Source organism: Podarcis liolepis (genome assembly GCF_965112155.1).
Source record: "Podarcis liolepis genome assembly, chromosome: 2".
Classification (NCBI taxonomy): domain Eukaryota; kingdom Metazoa; phylum Chordata; class Lepidosauria; order Squamata; family Lacertidae; genus Podarcis; species Podarcis liolepis.
The window spans coordinates 36,529,146-36,552,881 of record NC_139555.1 but is presented as its reverse complement, the minus strand read 5'-3'; the positions used below and the strand labels follow the sequence as shown (position 1 = coordinate 36,552,881).

General features: G+C 45.3%; 1 protein-coding gene across 4 annotated transcripts in view; it reads left to right on the top strand.

The window, feature by feature from the left end:
• The window catches only part of JMJD6 (jumonji domain containing 6, arginine demethylase and lysine hydroxylase), a 79,868-nt gene that overhangs the window by 14,455 nt on the left and 41,677 nt on the right, over positions 1-23,736 (top strand). The window contains exon 1 of one of the 4 annotated variants that reach the window (XM_083487627.1): positions 8,122-8,957. The exons of 2 other annotated variants lie outside the window; for them this stretch is intronic. In XM_083487627.1, the coding sequence (XP_083343753.1) occupies positions 8,403-8,957 (555 nt within the window). In that variant the 5' untranslated portion in view covers positions 8,122-8,402. Of the gene's footprint in view, positions 1-8,121; positions 8,958-23,736 lie in introns of those variants that run through there. One more of the 4 variants, XM_083487628.1, reaches the window with a different exon arrangement.

The window sequence follows — 23,736 nt, the reverse complement described above, 5'->3', positions numbered from 1 at the left end:
ACTGCCTTGCATTTTCTAGGAAATGCTTTAGATATTATTGTACCCTTCTGCATAGAGGAAATCAGGAGCCCAATGTGACTTTGTGCTTCTGCAATACATACATTTGAAAGCAACAGTGAATTGGCCTTTAGTTTTGTGTAGCCTCGATAAGGATATCAGAGACAGAACAGATTGCCTTTAATTAACTTGTAGCTTTCGGTTAAGCCATATCAGACAAATTAAACATAAGTTTGATATGGCTTAACTGGAAGTTACAACATCCTTTACTTAGCCAGAGCAACCGCATAGATCTGAAAGAAGTTGTGAATCTCTGCTTCGCTCTCTATGCATGCTAGGCGGTGTGCTACTTACTCAGTGCTAGGCTATAGTTATGCGGCTGAGAGGAATTAGCTATGTTTTACTAGAAAACTCATCAATAGTAAAAAAGGGAATAGTCTATTATAGAATTGCACAGGTGGAAGGTACCCTAGGGTCATCTAGTTCAACTGCCTACAATGCAAGAATCTCAGCTAGATCACATGGCAGATGGCCATATAACCTCTGCAATTATATTGTAGGAATTTATTTTTAGGAGACTTTAATTAGTTACCAGAGTTTGATCTGGAAGCTCCTACAAAGCTTTCCAATCATCTTTTTGTTGACCTTGGTCTTTCTCTAGATTTAGAGTGCAATCGGAAAAAATGTGGTTATGGTTTAAACAAGTTTCACACAATTTCTTACAAACATTTAAAACCATAAAGTCACGCAAATATTGAAAAGAAGAAACACAAGGCATTTCAGTAGAGATTTAAGGTAGCAGTTCTTACCTGTCACCCCAGAGTCCCATATGCACCCACAGCTTTGGTGGTCCAAATCCAAAAGAATCACGCCCCTCATGCTTTTGCCCCTTTTTATATAGTTCTTAAACCTTGGGTTCCATATAAGGTGGCTGTCTCAAACATAATGCCCCTCTGATTCTCCCTCTTTCTCCACATGTGACTTTGACCTACACTGCAGAATTCAGTAGCCTTTCCCACCATGAGCTCATCCCAGTTCTGTGTTCACCTGGTCTTGCTGAGATTTCTGAAAATAATACAGTTCCCTGTTATGATCCTTTAAAGTATTCACCACATGTCCCAATCAAAACCCTAAACATTTAACACACTTTCCTGCCTATGTTCTGTGTCTGTTTGAGGTTGCAAGTGTTCACAGAATACCTCTGTCCCTTGTTCTATTTGCTTTACTGTCCACAAGTTCCTCTTTTCCCAAACTTGCTCCAGCTTAATATACCAGTGTATCAACGTGGTCAATTTTTATGAGACCCCATATCCTTGATGGGTCTAGTATTCACTTCTACTTTTTTCTAATTCAGTTAGGTGCATTCAGCAATGAACAATGTTTGCCTCCTGTGCAGCCCACTGTAAAATTTGGCCTTTCCTGTTTCTGCCAGCAGCTATGAATAATACTCCATTTAACTTCAAGACAGCAGTCTGATAGTTGAATGGTGGTCGCAGGGTCCTACAATAGCCAGCCCAGGAAATGGCTGAAGCTGTGATCCAAGTATACATGGTTACTAGAAAGTAAGCCCCATTGAACTCTGTAGGAAGCCACCTACGTCAGTTTCTTAAGACTTTGCAAATTCTTACAATTCTGTGGTACAGGATTTAGATTCTTGAACCTGAACAACAGCTTATTTGCAGCTTTGCCTTTATCTTCATGGTCTCCCTCTGCAGCATTGGTGGGGAAAGAGTTTCACTGTCCTTCTGGTAGACTCCCTTTTGTATGGTACCATCTTGTTTGCGGGATTTGCATTGGCTGTCAGTCTGCTACCAGGCACTTTCCCCTTATATATCCCTTATATACTGCATTCTGTAGGAGAGTTTGTCTTTAAAAGTTCCAGAGGTACCAAAAGTCAACCCCACAGTAAATCAGACCAGGGCTTTCAGTATAGCTGCCCCTATTCTACGGAGCAGCATTCCTGCTAAGATAATGGCAGGTACCCACTATGTATGATTTCTAGAAACAACTCATACCACTTTTGTTTCTGCAAGCCTTTTCAGCTAATTGAAAAGTTACCTGCCTTAGGTGTTCATTTTGTGATTTTAAACCTACACTGGGTCGTTCTTTTCTGCCTTTTAAGGACATGGCTGTAGGCCACCTGGGACCATGTATGTGGAAGGCAATTTCCTAATTATCAAATAATCATAATAGCGAGAAGGGAAGGGGGATTTTCTCTCCCACTTCAGATGTTCAACTGATTTGCTCTGTTACCATGCCATGGTGTAGTTGTGCATTGGCTATCCAAACACACTGGTTGTTTACAAATTAGGTTGACATGTCTTTGTGCATTGGAAATAGTGCTGGCGCTCAACTATCCTTTCCTACCTTGTTTTTCTCAATAAGGTCCATTCCATTCTACATCGACTTGAGTCTGCATATCGCCACCATAGTTGCAGTTGTCCTTGCTGTCAATTTCCTGCTTAGATATTTGTTTGGAGGACCACCCTTTTCCAGTAGAGGGCAGCAAACTGCTGAAATTAGCCAAGTGTTCTGTGGAAGAGCTTGGGCTGTTGAAAATTAGACACAGTTTGATTAAGAACTGGCCTTTATCTCCAAAAAAATGGGGTGATCTGGACTAAGGAGAGCAGACAACAACAATCTGGTCATTTAAGTAAGGGGGAGGGGGAGAATCTTGGCAAACCATGCTACCACTTCCTTATAACCGGGAAAGGTAAACCTGTGACCCTCAGGAAGTTTTGTTCCAATTCCCATCCGCCCCAGTTAGCATGGTTCATTTTCAGGGATGATGAGAGTTGCAGAGCAGCAACATCTGCAGGGCACCAGGTTCCCTACCCATTGCCACATCAACCCTTTGTACAGATCTATGGCTCTTCATCGGTGAATCTTCAAAAGGATTCCCAGTCCATAGATTTCCCTTTTTGTCAGAAGTTCTGAGAACCAAATATTCAGTCGCATAAGACTACAGTGGTACCTCGGGTTACATACGCTTCAGGTTACAGACTCCGCTAACCCAGAAATAGTACCTCGGGTTAAGAGGATGAGAACAGAAATCGTGCTCCGGTGGCGCGGCGGCAGCAAGAGGCCCCATTAGCTAAAGTGGTGCTTCAGGTTAAGAACAGTTTCAGGTTAAGAACAGACCTCCGGAACGAATTAAGTACTTAACCCAAGGTACCACTGTATATACTTGGTTCCTGGCTGCATGCTTCCCATGGGCTTCTGGTTGGCCACTGTGAGAACAGGATGCTGGGTTTAGATGGGCCACTGGCCTCATCCAGCAGGCTCCTTTTATGTTCTTATGCCATACTCCCTTTTTTTAAAAAAATAGTAATAATCAAGTTTTGGGTGTTTCTTCGCTAGATACTCAAAATCCAGAAATGTCCATATTGAGTGTGTCCATATGAACACTTCTGCAAAATGGAAATTTAAGCAACAAATAAAATAAGAGGCTATGGCCTATCACTGATGTGCTGTATACTTGGGCTCACTTGTACCAGTTACTCCCTCTTGCACACAGAAGTACTGTAGTCAGTGTGGGAGCTACCCTGATTAAATCAGAGAACTGGAAAACTGTATCAGATGCCAGTTCTGTCATCTATTACTTTTACCTGCCAAAATGAAACTTGGAGGCAACTAGCCCAGACCTTCCCAAAGATTTGAGTCAAGCGGAGAGAAAGGTAGAGATGTTCTAATGCTAAAGATTTAAAGAGAATTCACTTCCCTTTTCTGTCATAGTCAGTTCTGAAAAATGACACTGACGTATCTAGCAACTGTATGTTGTCTAACAAAAGAGAAGAAATACCAGCCAGCTGACAATTCTTCCTAGATGTGCTTAGCACCGTCCAAAAGGGAGCGATCGCTAACAGTCCAGCTCTGCTTATCCCTTTCCTGTGAGATATAAAGCTGTATGGAGGAGAAGATTAGGTGTTATGGCTGTTTGTTACTAAGAATATAATTATCCGCATGCTAATGATCACCGTCTTGATAGGATTAGCCCGAAAGACAATCCCAGCTACAACCCTGGAGACGTTGCTTTGGCCAGTCCACTGTTCTTTGAAGTGGATTTACTTGGTCTCCCTATCCCAGGCAATGCATAAAATATTAGTTTATAAAGGTCACATTAGAGCTCGGAGAGAATTTATATTGGCTCTGTTGACTTAAGTAGGACAAAATCAAAAGAAAACAAACCCTGTCCCTTAAAGGCATGCTGGAATGTGACCCTTGTCTCCAGAGGCGAGCTTGATTAATACCCTCTTGCCAGGGGTGGTGAGATTAAAGGGGAAGTTCTGCTGCTGCGATCTCCTACCTTCTGCTGCCACCTGTTCTGCCACCACCATGCATCCTACCGCATGCACCGTTGTCAGATGAGTGGCACCACTATCAGTGCTGATTTAGGGTAAGACTGCACTGGTTTCAGCTGAGATCTTGCCCAAAATGGCTGCAAACTTGCCCCAAAATGGTGCTGATTGTGGTGGGGCTTCTCCTGGGGGGGGGGTAGGCAAGGCACCCACAGGCATGCTGCCTGAGGAGTTTCTGGTGCCTGAAACAGTGGCCTCCCCTGCCTGGTGGCTGGGACGCCTCTGCCTTCTGCTGTAAAGGGAACAATGCAAACAATGTGATTTGGTGGGTTTGTTTGTTTTCTACAACTCTTAAAGGCTGAAGTCGTCTCAAATGCCAGCTGGAACTTCTATTCATATATTTTAGAAAATGGGAGCAGCCCTGCATCCATCACTTCTCATTACTGATGCTGACTCACTTTTTCTCTGACCTGCAAGCTAGTAGCATAAAATCAAAGTGTGTGTATGGCTGCAAGCATCTCTGCACACACAGATCTCTGACCAGGCACTCACATGAGGCTGGACTGCCCAATACCGGGAGCATTTAAAACCTTTGTCTTCAACAAAGGTGATCTAAAGTGGGTCATAACAGTTGTGCTACCACCACACAAATATATGGTAAAAGGGAAAAAAGAAAAGAAAAGGATCCCCAGATGCATGTCTGGATTAAATATGGGTCCTAGATCTGTAAAAATTCAAGCCTTTGGTGAAATCTCACAAGCTGTATGTGTACAGAGATGGGGGTGACCTGTGGCTCTATGTTCTTGAACTACAACTGTCACCATCTCCGACCATTGGCCATGCTGGCTGGGGCTGATGGGGGTTTGAAGTCCAGCTACACCTGGAGGGCCACAGAGCTCCTCACTCCTGCTTTGCTGTCTCAGTACAAAGCATTGCATTCAATGGACCCCTCAAGACTTCACACAAAACTGGGAACTGTAACATGAGCTAGAGACTGAGTTCTACCCAGCAAATTTGTCCCAGTAGCACAAAGGCTTCCACCACCTACACAAAGGAACTTCCTCTTCTTTCCTCCCCATGAATTCCTCCTGATCTGTTCTAGGGGTTCCTTAAACCCCAGAGCAGATGTGGGGAAAGAACATCCTGTTTCATAGGCAGAAGCCCTTGCCCTAGTCAGAGGAGTTGGTTGAAGACAGCCCTATGCTGAGCACCTACGCTGATTCATTTATACATCTATTGAAAAAAATTGGGATATGTTTAGCGAGGATGTGGATAAAAGCCAACCCTCTCTTATCTTACCAGAGTTCTGGTCAAAATAAAAAAATTCCTTCCAGTAGCACCTTAAAGACCAACTAAGTTAGTTCTTGGTATGAGCTTTCGTGTGCATGCACACTTCTTCAGATACACTGAAACAGAAGTTGCCAGATCCTTCTTGTTTCTGTTTCAGTGTATCTGAAGAAGTGTGCATGCACACGAAAGCTCATACCAAGAACTAACTTAGTTGGTCTTTAAGGTGCTACTGGAAGGAAATTTTTTATTTTGACTATGGCAGACCAACACGGCTACCTATCTGTAACCAGAGTTCTGGTGTTACATACAAACTTCAGAATCTTAAAATGAACCAAAGAAGGCTGAAGCTGACCTCTTTGTGGGTTTTTGTTTTTGTTTTTACAAAAGAAACAAGGGAAAATGAGTAAAATGGAGAGATGGGTAAAACTTCTGCCGCTTCTAGCATCCATCTTGTACCTTATCTTTTTTCCCAAGGCTGTGCAAACAATATCTGGCCATCCAGCTTCCTGGCAATGACTCGAGACCAGTAAACATCACTGAAGGCTGCATCTGCGTTGACTGCAAGGTTATGGTGCAGTCTCTCTCTCTCCCTTTATGACAGAAGCAGGATGGAGAACTGCAGGACTAATCGCTCTGTTTACAGGCCAGCACCTAGCAGCCCTAGGATATGAGTCTGGCATGCGAGCTTTAATTTCCCTTTCCTGTTGGCAAGTCAGGGCATAGTTATCTATCCTGATAGCTTGGGGGGGAGTCTGTAACGGCACAGATAAATTTTACTTCTGGGCAGCAATCTGCTACCAGCCTTACAAACCTTGCAGGGTTTAATCAATATTTACGACTGTTAAAGAGAGGGGAAAAGCATGGCCCTATTGTCCAGAGATGTTTTCTGTCACCTCCTTTTGTGGTGCATCAAGGATTGTTCTTCCTGCCTTGCTTAGCGAGGCATTGCTGTGGGAAGTAGACTGAACAATGCAAAAAGCCAATGTGTGTGACAAATGATACAGGTGTCTCTAAGGGAAGCTGTACCTCTGTGGTTTAACCGGTGGCGGCGGCTGCCAGCCCCTCAGATTCTACCTTGCTTTGAAGCCAAAGGCTCTTCAGCTACAATACTTTTCAAAAACAGGGAAGCAACACTTCTCAGTCCACTGCTCACCTTCATTCCTAACTTGGTTTAATAGACTGACCATCTCCATTCATGAAGGATGTCTCTGGACCTGATCCTGACCAACTTATCCTGAAGGCAAATAGAGACAGACAGCCCAGCTGTATTAAGTATTTTAATAATGAGTTCTAGGAATGGGGGAAGGTGAGCAGAGAAGTTTTTGGATGTTCACTTAGTGTAGCATACAGGCAGGGAAAGTACTTAGCACTAGGCCAGGGAAATCTCTGGAGAAGGTGTAAAAGAGATTCCCTCGTGCAAGATGTTCCCTTGTATACTGAGGAACAAAACAACTGAATTGCTAAACCAACCTTAATTGTTGCTTGGCTTTGGAGATTATGGACAAAAAGAACCTTCCTTGCTGGGTGGAAGGAGAGAATCCATAGCAGACAGAGTATTTAAGTGGGAGATGATGGGATTGAGAGAGTGCGCCAGTTATATAGCACTCTTAATGGACCAAGTGTTTTACAGTCTTAATATTTCCTCATTCCTGTGAAATAAGTGCTTAATGTCCCCATTTTATGAGTAAGCAACTGAGGCAGAGGCTGAGTGATTGATTCAGGGCCACCCAGTTGTCTTAACTGAGCAAGTGCAATTCATTGGTGGAAAGAGGCTTGTTATTCTTACTTATTTTATTTCTACACCACCTTCATCCAAAGATCACAGGTCAGTTTTCAATATAAAAACACATGCAAACCATAATAACAAACAGAAATAATTGCCCCCCTTCCCCTGCACACATATACACAGTTTGAAGGGGAGAAGCAGAACAAAGTATTCCATAAATATTGTGTTGTCACCCTATGGACCTCTTGCGGAAGAGGCACACGAAGAAAGGCCTCGGGTGATGACTGCACGATACGATTTTATGACACGATTTTATGATTGCTTGATCATAGTGTTTATCTATTCATAGGCATAACCAGGATTTATATTGGGGGCAGGATGGAGGGGGGTAAAACCAAGCTATCTATGACGCGATTGGTCAGTTAAGTATTTTTATTTATTAGATGGGGGGGCTGTCCCCTGGTTATGCCTATGTATCTTATGATTTGATGATATTGTAAGATGTTTTATGATATAATATTTCACTTTCTTCAATATTGTATTATTCTGGATTGTTTTATTTGATGTTTTAATTAAGGTTGTAAACTTTTGAGTTGTTGTTTTTGCTTAAAAATATAAAGTAACATAGAAACATGATGATGATGATGATGATGATGATGATGATGATGATGATGTCAAGGACTGGGCCCAACCCATACCAGCTGGGGAGAAGGAGCAAAGCGAACTCGCGCCCCCCGCATCAGGGGCTCTGAGAGGCGGGAGCGCGCGGCGGTGGGCGGGGCGCAGGGCTGTGACGCGCGTGTTGTGAAACCCGACCCAGCTTGAGGAGAGGCGGGATTCCGCCCAGTGCTGCTGCTGTCAGGCTGTTGCGCGGCGCGCGTGGGGACCGTGGAATTCGCCGGAGCTCTTTCCACTGCGCGGCAGCAGAACCAGGGCAGGCGAGATATCGGAGGGAGCTGCCTGCCGCTCTTATCCTTAATAACGCGGTTCTTCTCTGCTAGCGGCGGCAGCTCCTTGCTGGTGCGTTGCAGGCGGTGCTGCGGAGCCCCCAGCGCAGGGACTGCGGCGGCGCTGCTGCTGCCGAAGGAGGGATGGATGTAGCGTCGGAGTTATACTACCTGGCCGTCCCGCTGCTCTTCACCGTCTTGGCCGTGATCCTCGCCTCGGTCTTTGTGAAGCTGAGGACCGGCTCGGAGGGCGACAAAGCGGCGGCCCCGGGAGGAGGCGAGCCCCGAGAGGCCGCCGAGGAGAGCGCTGCGGCAGAGCCGGCGGACGGGGCAGAGGGCGGCGAAGCGGGAGCGGAGGAGCCCGGCGCAGCGGGGCCTCCCCGGCTTCCTGAGGAGGGAGGCGGGGAAGTGAAGGGCGAGGGGAGAAGGCGCCGCGAGGAGGAGGAGATCGGGGCTGCCGAAGAAGAAGGGGACGAGGAGGAGAAAGAGCAGCGCCAGGAGAGAGGCGCCGAGGAGGACGAGGACGCCGCCGCCGCCGCCGCCTCTAGGACTGCCCAAGCCGGACAGCAGAGCCACCCGCAGGAGGTTAAGATCCCCAGCCAGGCGGCGGCGGCTGTCGCTGCAGCTCCGGTGGCGGTAGAAGAAGAGCAGGAGGAAGAGGAGGAAGAAGAGGAGGAGGAGGAAGAGGAGGAGAGCAAGGTAAAGGAGATGCTACTGGGGGAGCCAGGGAGAAGTGTGTGCTTGGAGAGTCTTGTAAGATCCAGGTGTGTGGGGGTGTGTGGGGGTGTGGAAGCGAGCCCGAGAGTCATCTAGTCCAAACCCCCTGCAATGCAGGACTCTTCGCGAAAGCATTCCTGTGTGTATATATATATGTATATGTCTAGATCGCGGAGCTCCTCCACTTCTCCGGACAGCCCTGCTTTTGCATTTTGTGCGCGTTTGCCTCGCCTTGTGCATGTGAGCCAAGCCGATGACTTGAACTGTGCGGGTATTTGGTGGGGAGGTCAATGCGCTCTCCTTCCTTTCCTTCAAAAGGCCGAGCGAAGCCTCCCGCCGCAGCCAATCAAGGCGCGGATCGCCTCCTGCCGAGGACTCCCCTCGCCTTTGTTGCTCTGCGTTTCGTGCCCATTCAGCATTCCAGGCAATTGGCGGGCGCAGCTCCAGGGCGATGCCACGTTCCATGCAGTGCTATTACGGTACTTCTAATACTTGCACTGCCCTAGCCCGCATCCTGGAAAGAGCGCGAGTCAAAGAGGTACCGTAATAAACGGGGGACAGTGATCCAGGACCCTCGATCTCTTGACAGCATCAACCCAAACTTTGATTGTAACGAACAAGCTGTCTTGGTTTCGCTCTTTGTACGTCCCAGTGCATCTATAAAAGGGAGACCCCGAAAAGCTTTCCATCCCCTTCTCTCCCATTTGTGTAACTGGTTCAGGAAGCCCACCTGTTGCTTCAGGAAGTATGAGCAATGACTGCTTGCTGCTGCTGTAAATGTCGCAGGCCTCATTCAGTAGAGAGACTTTTAAGATTCCCAAAGAAAAGGTGTGCTGATTTATTTATTTCTAAAATAGCTTGATGATGGAAATAATGCAAACACAAGCATTACCTTTTACCTTTAGTTGCTTGTGCTCACTTTGGGAATCTGCCTTTGGCGTTTTGTCTTTTCTGTTGGTAGCCTAAATGCTAGAGGAGGCCTTGGAAAGTCTTCTCCTTACGCATAATGCAACTTTTATACATGAAGATGAAATCCCCATTGGTGGTGCCTTTTCCAGCCTTTAAGAAGGATAGGTCTGGCTTCCTATCTCCTCCTGCAGTCTCATGTTTTCCTATAGTCTCGAGAGTGAGACACATTATGATGTGTCCCCTATTTTCCCAGAGATGTGCCCTGGATATGCATAGGGCAGGAGGCACTGGCATGCAGCAAAGGTAAAAAATACTCGCCTCTGCATTCAGCCCTGGGTGGCTTCTGATTAAAAATAAATGAGCCATCTTCAAGACACAAAGAGGTGACACACTGCCTGCTTTGTCAACCTACCATTGTTCTAGTTAGGCTATAAACCATGTGTTGTGCTTAAAGTCCTTAATATCTAAAATATGCCCCATTACTTCACTCTCTTCTAGACTGGCACTGGAACCGTATTCCTTGAAGTAGCTCAGATATAGTCCAGACAAGTGGGACTTGCAGCAACATTTGGCCATGCTTTTTCTAGGATACTCCATTCCATTTCCACTCCCACCCCCTTTTCCTGTCCCCTCCTCAACAGTCGGCATTCCCATGGCCACTGAACATGTTCGGGCCCTGTGGGGTTGTTCTATGCAGGGATGCTACTTTGATTTTATTTTTCTACAGACTATTTTGTACTTTTCTCTGTCTGCAAGTACTTCTGCACATCACCTCCTGGGCCATTTTGGCTATACAGGGATCCACACTCAAGGAATGAATCTGCTGTTAGCATATAGGATTATTACAGATGCACACTGAAGTATCACAACAGATGGCTCCAGGCAGACCTTTTTTTAAGACGCTGGAAGTCTAAGGAGGGTGGTGGCTGAATGTTCATTTGAGGGGATCCCCTCATTCATAACACTGCACCCTGTGTTAAGGTCATTTCCAGGGCTTTTTTTGAGCAGGAACTCAGGTGGGCTCCATTGCCATTATAAGAGAACAAGGGAGGTGTTTATGGTGAGTTCCAGCACCTCTTCTTCCATAAAAATAGCACTGGTCATTTCCGCCCCCCTACCCTGTTGGAGTGCACTCTGTCCAGATAGATGAGTCACTGTTGTCACCCACATGCACGAGGCCAAGAACAATTCCTTTGCTGAAGAAAGAGGCTGCCATGAGGGCTTGAAAAGAGGGAAGCAGTGCACAGCCCCACCCACATCAACACTTTTGCCTAAGTGCAACACAGAATGTGCGCTGCCTAACATTGACTTGGTTGTTGAGGAAAATCTACTGCATATAGAAAGTGTGTGTAAAGTCTCATGAAGAGTCCAAGTCTAGCCTCATCACCACTGTGGCATGACTCAGCACTGGGGAGGGAGGACATTGATTCCTCCATTATGTTGGGTGTATAATCTTTGCAACTCCATAGAAATAGCGCTATTAAAAGAGCTGTTGTGTTGTAGCGGCTAGACGACAGAGGACATGAGCTGCAGTCTAGAACGCTTCCAGTTCAAATCTACTCTCCATGATGGATCTCACTAGGCATTGCTATATCATCATCATCATTGTTTCCTGAATTACTGCATACACCAAAGCTGAATAATACCCCGAATAAAAGGTGATTTTGGAGGGGATTTACTAAATGAAAGTAATTTATATGTGCCCCCCCCCCATTTGATTTGGAATAGCAGTGGGAACACCAAACTTGTGTCTCCTTCCAAATGGTGTTGGAATATAATTCTCATCACCCCGACTGATAACGCTGCTCATGGTTAGAACAACTAAAAGGGCTGGTGCCTGGTTAGGTGTGTGCAGGAGCGTGGCAGGCCCAGAGGAGATTAATGAGCAGTGAGCCTGTCTGGGTGCTTTACTGGGATCCAACCCAGAAGACTTCGATTTAAGATTATTTAATTCCATTGACGTCACTGTCTTTAACTAGTTTGTGCCGTTCACTGCCTCATACATATCTTCCAGTCCCACTCTCCCATCTCTAATAGGGGAATAATACTAACCTGCTTAGAAGTTGTGGTAAGGATTGCTGAAGTTCTTTGAACCCACAAAAAGTGCTATATAAGTATTATTTTTTCCATTTATATCTCCCCTTTGCCACAGTGGGCTCAAGGTATTATACCCCCCATTTTATCCCCACAACAACCGTGTGAGGTAGGCTAGGTTGAGATGGGATGACTGACCAAAGGTTACCTAGTGAGCTTCATGGCTACATTTTAACCTGGATCTGCTGGTCTTAGTCTGAGAGTCGAAACGCTACCTTCTCCAACTAGTCAGAAATAACAACTGGGGGGGGGGGGCTGTTCTTGGTTAAAATCACTTCAGGTCTCCATCTGAGGTCTCACTTGGTACAAAAGCCAGTGCGGAGTAGTGAATAAGATTAGTAAAGGGCCTGGCGAATGAGTCCTGCATTTACTCTGCTCATTTTGTTTTCTGGTTCATATGCTGCTTGCCTCTGCGGCATCTCTTTAGGAGAAATGCTACCTTCATTGGTTTTTTTGCGAAGTTAATGGAAGCAGTGCAGAGTCAGCACATCTTGGAAGCAGGCCCCTATAGCCCAGATGCCAGAGTGCAGGAGGAAGGATGTGTTTGTTGATGCTATTGTGATTATTATTTTCATCCCTGGACCCGGTGATTACCTTCCACATCCCTCGCTTAGCTCCCGTGCCTGTTTATGCCTTTGGGCACCCTTTTACCTTGTTTTGTAATTTCCCCAGGGAAACATTGGCGAGAGGGAGAAGTTGCCCTGAGCAGGCCTGCTGATCAGGAGATAGCTTCTGTTAAGCCAGCTGGGTTTCCCAGCATACAGAGCATGTGCTGGCTTCTCTGGGTGGAAATATACAGCATCTAAAAAAAAAAAAATAGCTGGCCTCAGAAAGCAGCCTCACAGTGTGCTTGGTGGGAGCCTCCCCACTGTCGTGGCATGATGGGCGTCTCTTGGTTCAGAAAGAATTACTTTTATTTCTCTGAGGTGGGGCTAGGCTCCTTTCTGGCTAGCGTACACCCATCTCTGCCTTTCCCCCTATTCTTCTGTCTCTGTATTAGCTACAGCTTATCTACGCTTTCTAAGAGTATCTACAAAAGCAACGTTTATGCCTGCTCTGTACATAAGGTCACCTCATTTTACTGCCTTTTTGCTGATTGTACCCAAATATGTCCATGGGGTGTTCCCATGTTTATTGTGTGATAACTATCAGTGCAGATTAATGGGCAGTTTCCTGTGGCTCCTAGCTGTATGTCCATAGAACACAGCTTCAGAAACAAAGCTGTCGTATGAATATGTTTGGTGACTCCCATGTTGCTAACCCTCATGGTTTTGGAGATAATTTTAGAAAAGGGAAGACTATCATTTGGGGGAAAGACCTTTTGTACATTGTAAAGCTACCTGGCTCCCCCCCCCCCACATCAGTGTGTCTCCTATCATGTCTCCCTCCCTTCCCCTCAGAATCATAATCACCTCTCATCACCACCATCATAACTCTGTCGCTCCATTTTTTTCTTGTTACCTGTAATCATGAAATCTGTGCAAACTCAAACTGTGAATGAAGAATGCACATCTGCACCAAAACGAATCCACACATTCTAACTGTGTTAAATTTCACGTGCTGCATTTGGGGGGGGGGGGACTAAATTTGAATCCACGTTACTTCCTGAACAGTGCCCACTAAATTGCCTCAAAAACAAAATATGGTCCCTAAGTTGACTCCCTCTAGTTATTGCTGGACTGCATCTTCTATCGCCACTGTTCGTTGGTCATGTTGGCAGGGACTGGTGGAGGCTGGAGTCCAATAAACACCTGGAAGACATCATATTGATTACCCCTGTCCTATGCCAATAAGGTGGCGCTGTGGGTTAAACCACAGAGCTTAGGGCTTGCCAATCAGGAGGTCGACGGTTTGAATCCCCACAACGGGGTGAGCTCCTGTTGCTCAGTCCCAGCTACTGCCAACCTAGCAGTTCGAAAGCACAAAGTGCAAGTAGATAAATAGGTACTGCTCTGGCGGGAAGGTAAACAGCATTTCCGTGCACTGCTCTGGTTCACCAGAAGTGGCTTAGCCATGCTGGCCACATGACCCGGAAGCTGTCTGGGGACAAACGCCAGCTCCCTTGGCCTATAGAGCGAGATGAGCGCCGCAACCCCAGAGTCATCCGCGACTGGACTTAACCTATGCCAATAAGCAAACTCCATTTGTTGTTGTTGTTGTTGTTGTTTTTATAATTAAGGGAGAATTATCAGGCCTTTTGATTAGAACAGCCACAGGAAACCAATGCCTGGTTAAGTGTGAGTCTACCAGGTCCAGAGGGGTTTAATGAGTGGATGGGCTTGGCTGGGATCCTAGCCAGAATGCTTTGAGGCAGAAGTAACATCCCGAGCAGTTCACTGGCTTAACTGCCTTGTGCTGTACATTGTCTTTCTTATTTATTTATTATGTTCATTTATGCAGACTGCATACCACACATTCGCAAGGCTGAAAACCAATATATTGGAAGGATATTAGGTGGGAAGATGCCTTGCGTTATAAAGAAAATGTCATGTTTCACAACCCCACAGCCTGTAGAGTATGGTACCTACCTATTCCAACATCCCTTGTTTTTTAAGTTCTCAGCCAGAATTCTGCAAATGACCTACAAGTCTAAAGTCAAGCATTTCTTTTTTTGCACACACAACTTCCAAGCAGCAGCTGATACATTCTCCTCTGCCTACCAGCAAGCTACCTCCAGTTTTCTTTTGTTTGTTAAACAGCTCGGGGTTGGATGATGGGCCGGCTTCACGTCATGGTCTCCCCATTTCATTTTACCCCACCCACCCCATATTGGACTGTTAATGCTAGCTGGAATATTCTGATTATTACTTCTCTGCCACTCGCCACATGTTGTTTGTGGGAAGAATGGCCCCATTTAGTTGACTTGCTTTGCATAGCTTCTTTTGGCTGATCTCGGAGGGAGGCAAGGCTGTGCTTGAGCGGTGTCTAGAGGGAGGGAGATGTTTCTGTACTAAGCAAGTGCTTGAAAGGACAGGACTGGCACATCACATGGGAGACTAGGCGTGTGTCTGGGCTTGTCTCTGAGCAGGCCTTTTTTTTAAAAAAAGCTGGCATTAAAGTAAATGGTGCTCACAGAATTCAAGATGGTGGCAGTCATTAGCACTGCCCTTTAGTCTTTGAAAACGTGGTCTGTGGTGTCTCTCATCTCCCTTACTCTAGAGCAGAAATAAGGGAGCCTTTGAATAAATACTAACTTATTGGATTATTGGATCGTGGGTTTGGAACTCAGGGTTCAGCTTGATGCCAGGGAAGACCATTTGTCCAACTATCCTATTATTGTCTGCTGTTCAGGGTCTCTGTTTTGGAGCTGCTGGGATTGAACCTAGGATGTTCTACATGCAAATAATATGCCCTAAACTGAGCTATGGTCTGTTTTTCTTTCTTGATTTTTTGGTCACTTTCCAGGTCAGCCCTGTGAACTCTTTATCGGCTTGCATTTTGGTTTGTCTGATTCATCCAGCCCATTTTCTCATGAAAAAATCTTCTATTTGAGAATGTCATTGCCGTTGCTATGAAATTTGCAACTCCAGAGAAGATATTTAGGCCGCTGTGGTATACTCGCTTGCTAGGGAGCAAGCCCTGTTGAACTCAACGGGACCTGCTTCTGAGTAGACATGTATCATCAGATTGTACAGGAAATCTGATCAGGGCTTTGTGAGTCAACAGTGTTTGAGAGAGGCGGACTTGGATGCAAATAAATATCTGGTTCAGCTGTCAGTGATTGGATTTATTTGTCCTTACTCCCAGAAAGAGAATGTTGTTGAGCTGTTTCTCTGATGGCTGCCTTGCAAAAAAAGAAAAGGGGGGGGGGGAGGAAGAAGTATGAAGCAAGCATTTGCCTTAAAAATATGCTGATTCTTGGAGTTTTGAAAAACTCCTCCTGTCTGCCTGACACTAGAGATTTGGTCAGGGAGCTGAGCCACTGCTGTTTGGAAGGCCACCTAGGAAGACGTTGTTGACTACGCAGCTGCCTCTAAATGCCAAGAGGAATCTGGAGAAAGATGTAGATACCTAGAAAATAATGACATTCCTTGCCTCCTGGCTAATTCTTAATCTGTGGCAGGCATGATTTATTAAAATAATCTTATCTAATCAGGAAAGCTCTAGAAATGTCTGCTACCTGAGTTTCCGAGACACTGAGCTCAGCTGTCCATTCTGTAGCCACCTCAGGGGTTTCCTAAGCAGGCAGAAGGCCCTTTTAATTGAATCGCTACATCAGGAATGGCAGAAAAGCAAGGATGATTGCCTCTTTCCCCTTCAACTGCCTGGATCCATCATGCATCAGGACGTGGTTGGATTCCGTGCAAATATTAATCAGCCAACTAAAATGCTCATTGATAAAAGGTGCTCTCAGTGTGCTGATAGGCTGTTTGTTGATAAGGGGCTTTAGCATCCTTATCCTGTTCACCTTCACAAACCAAGGAAACCAAGGGTTGGCCCACCCATGACTGTTTGTCACTTGGTAACTTCATTATGATGTTATTTTGCACCCTTTACGGAGTAACACAAGCAAACAGACACACAGACACACAAACAGGTTCTGTCTGCACACTGCAGTATCGAATGGTAACATGTAGCATCATGTGATGATGTGACTGAGTGGTCACATATCTTAACACTACATACAAACTTTCACTGCCTGACTTCACATAAAAGCAAAAGTTTTGAATCAAATCACTTCACTTGTTTAGCTCAGCTCAAAGTTGTTATGTATTCAAGCTTGAGTCTGGACTAAGGATTCTGAGCTCCTGTGTTCTGATTCGAGACATCACAGAACATTTCAGGATTTGGGCCTCTGCCATTGGCCCTTGAACTCTGAATTGTGATTCGCAGCTTGGAAGTTTAGACAGCCAATCACGTTGGGAGTGGGAGTGGCCCAGGCTTTCAGGAATGTATATAAGCAGTTGCTTTGCCCCTGTTTTCCAGTTACGTATTCAATAAATTTCTTGCTGTTATCACTGTGTCTTGCCTCATGGGAACCCACCTGCGCTTCAAAAGTCACCAAAAGCTGCGAGGAAATCAAGCTGATGTCCATGTGCCTGTGAAAACCACCTCTGAGAATGAGAATCAGCAGCATCCCTAGATGCTAAGCAATGTACCGAAAAGACTGGACTTGGCAGTCAAACCAAGTTTTTGCAGCAAATTCCAACCTGTTGGCTAGTTGACCACATTTGTCTCTCTCCACTCTCACCCCCTTAATACTAAACACTGGTTTCCTCATCACTTGATAACCCAACAGTTCGAGCACCGTATTCTGTAGATATTAAATGTCTATCCCACCCTTCCTCTTAAAGGAGCTCAGGGTGGCAAATTTTAAATTGCCGCCAAGTCCAAACTCCCACCATGGCTGGCTGAGGCTCCCAGTTGCTTGGAAGAGTGGTTCTTGGGGGGGGGGGGGGAGGTCTTTCTGCCAAGAACAGTAAACAGTCTATTTCTGTTGGTGAAGTAGGTCCTTGCTTTGGGATGCATGTAATAATAGTGACATGTATTGCAGAAGTTCTTTGCAGCTGATAGAGCTGTAGCCAGCAGTGTTTTGTGGATAAAATCCTTAAATCCTTTCCTGTACTGTGAGCTGGATCAGAAGTAGGTTTGTGCATCCCATCTGCTCATCAAGCTGCAAAGCTTTGATACAGGAGCCATTTTTAAAAGGACCTGACATCCAGCTAAAAAGGTTTTGCAGTTCAGATAAGAAGGGAGCCTGACCAGAAGCAGAGACTAGATGGGATCGGATACAGCTGTGGATCTTAAAGGCCTTTCTTTCACTGGCCTGCTATGCATTCTCTTTCAGCTGAAGTTATGGGAAGGAAACAAGATGCTTGTAAAACAGACTCTTTTCAAGCTTCCCAGGGCCGGCCCTACCTTTAGACAGAATGAGGCGGCTGCTTCAGGTGGCTGATAATGGGGAAGCAGAGTTGTGAGTGGTGATCTTGTTTATGGGAAACAGTAAGTCACAGCACATCATCAAACTCAACAAATATTTATTAAAACCTACAAAGCAACAATTTTTGACATTAAAGAGCAACATAAACAACTTTGCCAAATAATTTCCAGATTCTGATTGTCTTGGCAAAAATATCCCAGGCCTTTCTTTGCAGCTTAGAAAACTAAATCTCTTTCTTTCTCTCTTTCTCTTTCTCTTTCTCTCTTCCTCCCTCCCTCTCTCTCCCCCTGTCCTCTTCTATTCCTCTTGCATGGACTGCTAGCATGAGGCCTTCTCGGCTTGCCTCTTAAAGAGACAGTATCAACAGGTGACACGTTAGAGGATCATGGGGCCTCCCCTCAACCCCTAACCAAACCTGGTGGTCTTAGAAGTAGAAGATGAGGAGAGTGCCCCATCACCAGTGTTGAAAGAAAATTCATCGCCCATTTTCGTCAACTTCTGAATGTGGAATCAGGATGGGGAGAGGAAGTGCCATATTACCGCAGATCCCAAAATGCTTTTGGCTACCCTTGCCTTCTTCTTAATATATTCAGTTACCATAGATGGGGTCCTGATCACCCATCAGACGTTTGGTTGTCTTTATGACACAAAATAGCCCTGCTATGTATAAATCCTACCTACTTATTTTGCCCTAAAACCATAGGACATCATGTTCTGAAATCAGTAGGCTGAAAATAATATCACACAGGAGGTTCATAATGTTATTCCCATTTGCAGATGATGAACCTGTAGTGGTTATGGGGTGGGTGTTTAAATTTAAAGTATTACACGCTTTGAGCAAGAATGGAGCCTGCAGCTCTCTGAGTCCCAATCCAGTTGCTTAGCCCCTGGGCTTTGGCTTGAGTATGAGAAACTTGCTTGGCATCTGATGACTTTAAATTTTCCATCTGGATTTCTCTTAAACTTCTGGAACTGTTTCCAGAACTCTCCAGGTGTCTGGAACCCAGAATGGGCTAGACTTCATTGTGAATTTACAATGTCCCTGATATGGGCTGATGCTATTGTCAACCAATGCAGGAAATTTCTACATATGTATGAGAAGGTATAGAAATGCTGCCAGATTCTGGCAAATCCCTACTTGAGATTCCTGAAGAATTCACTAAGGCAAAAGCTTCTCTTGCATCTCTAGATGTATGAAAGAGTGAGGCCATTCCTTGCCTTTCCTCCTTCGCTCTATTGTCATATGTGCCTTGAAATGGCTCAAGGCAGGAAATGGCAGGGCAAGAGAGAGGGCACATATGAGCAAATTTAAAAATTTCAGCTCCCTCCTCTCACTCCTACACATCATCCTACAAGCCAACTCAAGAAACAGGAGTGAAAGAGGCATCCAATTCAGAAAATATACAGACGAAAACCAGTGGTACAGTGCAGTCGCTTCCATGGGACTTCTTCTCTGACTTAATTTATCACTTCTTCTTCCCAATTAGGTACACGCTTAAAAGATTCAAGTCTTTCTTGTCTCCCTGTGGGCCTATTTGGCAATATAATATACAACCTACTGCCATTGTCAGTCCTCTGTGCCCAAGCATTGTGGATTGCTTGGGGTCCTTGCAAACCTGAACTAACTGAAATCTGGATTATTATTTTGTTGTTGCTGCTGCTGCTAAGGTCGGTGGAGTTTAGTATTCATTCAGACATGGGACTGCAACCTCAAGCGATGATTTGTACACTTGAAGTAGCCATCCCATATTAAAATAACGCAGAGCATTATTATCACCTGACATCGTTTTTGTGTGTGCGCACACACACACAATACAGTCACAGCAAAGAAAAGAACATAGTACCGAGCTCATGGTGTCATTTTACATGATCTTAAAAACACTGGCAGTCTATATAGCTTCTCCATGGACAGGTTTGTGAGGCTGGTGGAAAAGCTTTATTTTCTTTCCCCCTTACATATGAAAGAAAAGGGAGACTGGGTTTCACATCAAAGGTATTTTCCTTTATAACCCCATTTGCAACTCTTCTAAGCCCAGTTAGTTGTTCCGAACTGCAGGCAGAGCATTCTTATCATCTGACATCATTTTGACAATATATTTCACCGGAGGGAGGCAGTTCCCCATGTCATCAGAACAGATTGATGGAGTGCTGCGCCCATGTGCATGTAGACCAGTCCTCAGATACCTCTTCCTGCCTTGTTGAGGGTTCCTTTTGTGGGGAGAGAAGATCTGGACGGTGCCTGTCGCCAAGCAAGCAAAGATGTCAAGATCACAGTGCAGCAGTCTTAGTTCCTCAGAGCAGGGGCCGCCTCCGACAGGCACAACCATGTGGGAAAGGAATTGTGCTAGACAACAGCGGTCCTATTCACCCAGTAAACTGACACTTCCCCCTGCAGAGTCAGCTGCCTCCTAACTCATGTTTTGCTTTTCAAGCAGACAAGATCCTGATTAATGGGCAGAGGATGGATGTTATCCCAGCTGCCCTGTAGGAGCTTCGGGTGGGGTAGCTGCAAGGAGCAGAGCTGCCAGATGTTCCTTAATTTTAAGAAAAGCATCCTTAGTAGTGGGGGGGGGGCAGGGGGTTAGTCCTTGTTCCTCACCACCTTTTAAAGAAATTAAAACACAATAGATGCACTGGAGTTTAAAAAGGAAAGGTTTCCATGGGAGCTCTTCCTGCTCTTGAATTCTAGTGGGGGAGGAGATATAGGGATTATTCTCTCAGCATTAAGCTGTGCACAGATCAGCTCTTGTGGAAAACCAAGAAAGGATGAGAGGGGAGAGGAATGAAGGGGTAGTAATTGGACTGAGAGTAGAAGCTCAATTAAGAGCTGTCATTATCGTGTGCATATGCTGTTTTTTTTAAATAAAAAAACAAAAAACATACACAGTCTAGCTAATTATATATGGGCTGCATTTTAGATTTATAGAATCCCAATGCAGGCTTTCTAAAGTGGTCAGGAATTTAACCTTAAAACATCTCATTCAGTCCTATAAATTTGTGGGAACCTCCCCCAAAAAACCCGACCAAAAGCGGGGTGTGTGTAGAGATTTGGCAATATGAGGTGCGGCTCATACTTCGTTATTGTCATCTGTAGGCCAAAAAAACCAACAACACCCCAATCTACAGCATTCTGTTTTGCATTTTCCTTTTCCTTTGTGCACTAGGTTCTTGAATTCCTCCAAAAGGCAATGGAATAATATTTTTAAACCTCCCACTGCGTACAAGCCAACAGCCCACCCTCCCCAACTATAAAGTTAGGAACTCAGTCCACATGCTCAAGCTCTTGTGACACCTTTTGTTTACTGGAGCTGCTGGATCAGATGACATATTTACAGCCAGTCCAATTAGAGGGGCCTTAATAGGCTCCTGTCAGTTCTATTTTAGGGGCCCAGAGCTCAACAAACGCTGTCCTGCATGTGTACTATAGCTCATTGCTTCAGCCTCTGCCAGTGTGGTATGTGATGTTAATAATGAGAAAAACAAACAGCATCTTCACACAAACATTTCCCAAAGTAGCAAGTAGTCATTTGGTAGAACGAGCTAAACCTGACTGTGTTATTTCTTTAGTGGACTACATCATTCCTGACCATGGAACATGCTGACTGGGGCTGATGAGAGTTGGAGTCTATAACGTCTGGAGGGCACCATGTTGGCTATCCGTGCTTCCGATCATGCACAATTTTTTTGCTTTCTTTGGACACATGTGTCTCCTCATCCCCTCCCCCTTTTTTGACTATATTTGTTTTTATTTTATTTATTAAATTTGTATACCTATACACATAGATCTTAGGGCAGTTTACAACCCAAAGTTATGTTATACAAAGTTCAACATACATAATAAAAATGATCAAAACCATTTCGATACAAAGGTATACACACTAATAATAAACAATCTATTCCTCAACAAAAGCCCCTAAGCAATACTGCAGCCCACAAATCCATATACTGTACACAAATCCAAATTAACATATAACATTTAAAAACATTTTTTTAAAAAACCTAACTCCAATACTTCACATTTCAATATTCTTTTCTACCTCTGATACTTTCTGTCATTTGGGGTAGATGGTAGCATCATCCTTGCACTAAAGCAGGGGTAGGCAACCTAAGGCCCGTGGGCTGGATGCGGCCCAATTGCCTTCAAAATCCAGCCCGCGGATGGTTCAGGAATCAGCGTGTTTTTACATGAGTAGAATGTGTCCTTTTATTTAAAATGCATCTCTGGGTTATTTGTGGGGGTATAGGAATTAGTTCATTTCCACCACCACCACCCCAAATATAGTCCGGCCCACCACATGGTCTGAGGGACAGTGAACCGGCCCACGGCTGAAAAAGGTTGCTGATCCCTGCACTAAATCCTCCCTCAAACTGTGTGGAATGACAGCACATCTGTGCCTCTAAGACAGTATGAATTGTCTGGTTCTGATTCTTCCTGGAATCCTGCAGTTTTTATAGACAGCGGTTGTCTTCAAAGGCTTAAAGGGCTGCCACACAGAAGATGGAGCATACTTATCTTCTGCTACTCCAGCTGACAGGTCCAGAATGAATAGGTGGAAATGGCAAGGGAGCAGATTTTGGCAACACAGTGGGAGAACCCTCTGAACTTGATGGTGTAGCCAACTGCCTTGGGAGGTTCTGGTAGGCTCAGATCTCCTTCGCTGGGTGTATTTAACCAGAGATTTGGACAGCCATCTGTCAGGGGTGCTGTGGTTGCATGGAGATGCTGCCTCTCCATGTGCACCTGCATATCTGCAGAGGTCCAAAGCTAAGTGCTCTGTCAATAATACTGCTACCTGTGCTGCTTCCTTGAGTGAATCCTGGGCGCAGGGTGAACTGCTCACTCTGCCAGGGATGGAAGGGGGAATGAGCAAAAGCACGTAGGGAGAGAACAGTGCCAGATTTACGTATAAGCTAAACAAGCTATAGCTTAGGGTCCCACTCTCTTGGGGCCCCCCCAAAAAAATTAGAGGGGGAAAAACTGGTTGTACATTTCCAAAATATAAGATACAAAACAAATAAAGCCTACATACAGCAACAGTGTTTTGTGTTGTGTAGGCTCCTAGGATGTAAGTACAGTGGTACCTCGGGTTAAGTACTTAATTCGTTCCGGAGGTCCATTCTTAACCTGAAACTGTTCTTAACCTGAAGCACCACTTTAGCTAATGGGGCCTCCCGCTGCTGCTGCGCCGCCGGAGCACGATTTCTGTTCTCAACCTGAAGCAAAGTTCTTAACCTGAAGTACTATTTCTGGGTTAGCAGAGTCTGTAACCTGAAGCGTATGTAACCTGAGGTACCACTGTAATGGCCTGCTAGCCTGCTCCCTAAAATATCACTTGTTTGCTCATTTCTATATATAGGGTGCCTACACTCTGCATGGACTGGTTGCTAATGGCTTTAGATATCTATTAGGTCCATAAATTACCATATAGCATACATTCAACACAGAAAACAGCGACCATTTGTTGTTGACAAAGGACAGCTGGACATATAAAGGGCCCCATTACCTTCAGTAGCTTAGGGCCTCATCAAACCTAAATCCGGCCCTGGGAGAGAAGCATAACAAGCACCTTAACACACCGAGGAAGGTAGAGAATTGGCAATGGCAGGGAACATATTGTACACCTTGCCTGGGGTTGAGGGACCCCCTTGGGGACTGTTGGGGCTGGAGCCAGATGCAGACCAGGTGCTGCTCACTGACCGATGGCAAATATCTCTTGCGTAATGTAAAGGCAGCTCTGGTGACTGTTGTTACAGAGCTGGCACACAAGCCTACATTTCATGAAAGGAACCTCAAATAGATTTCTGAAACTGTAGATGAGGGAAAAATGGCTCGGGAGAGGGAGACACCCACTGCCTGCGCAAATGGACGTGTTCTTG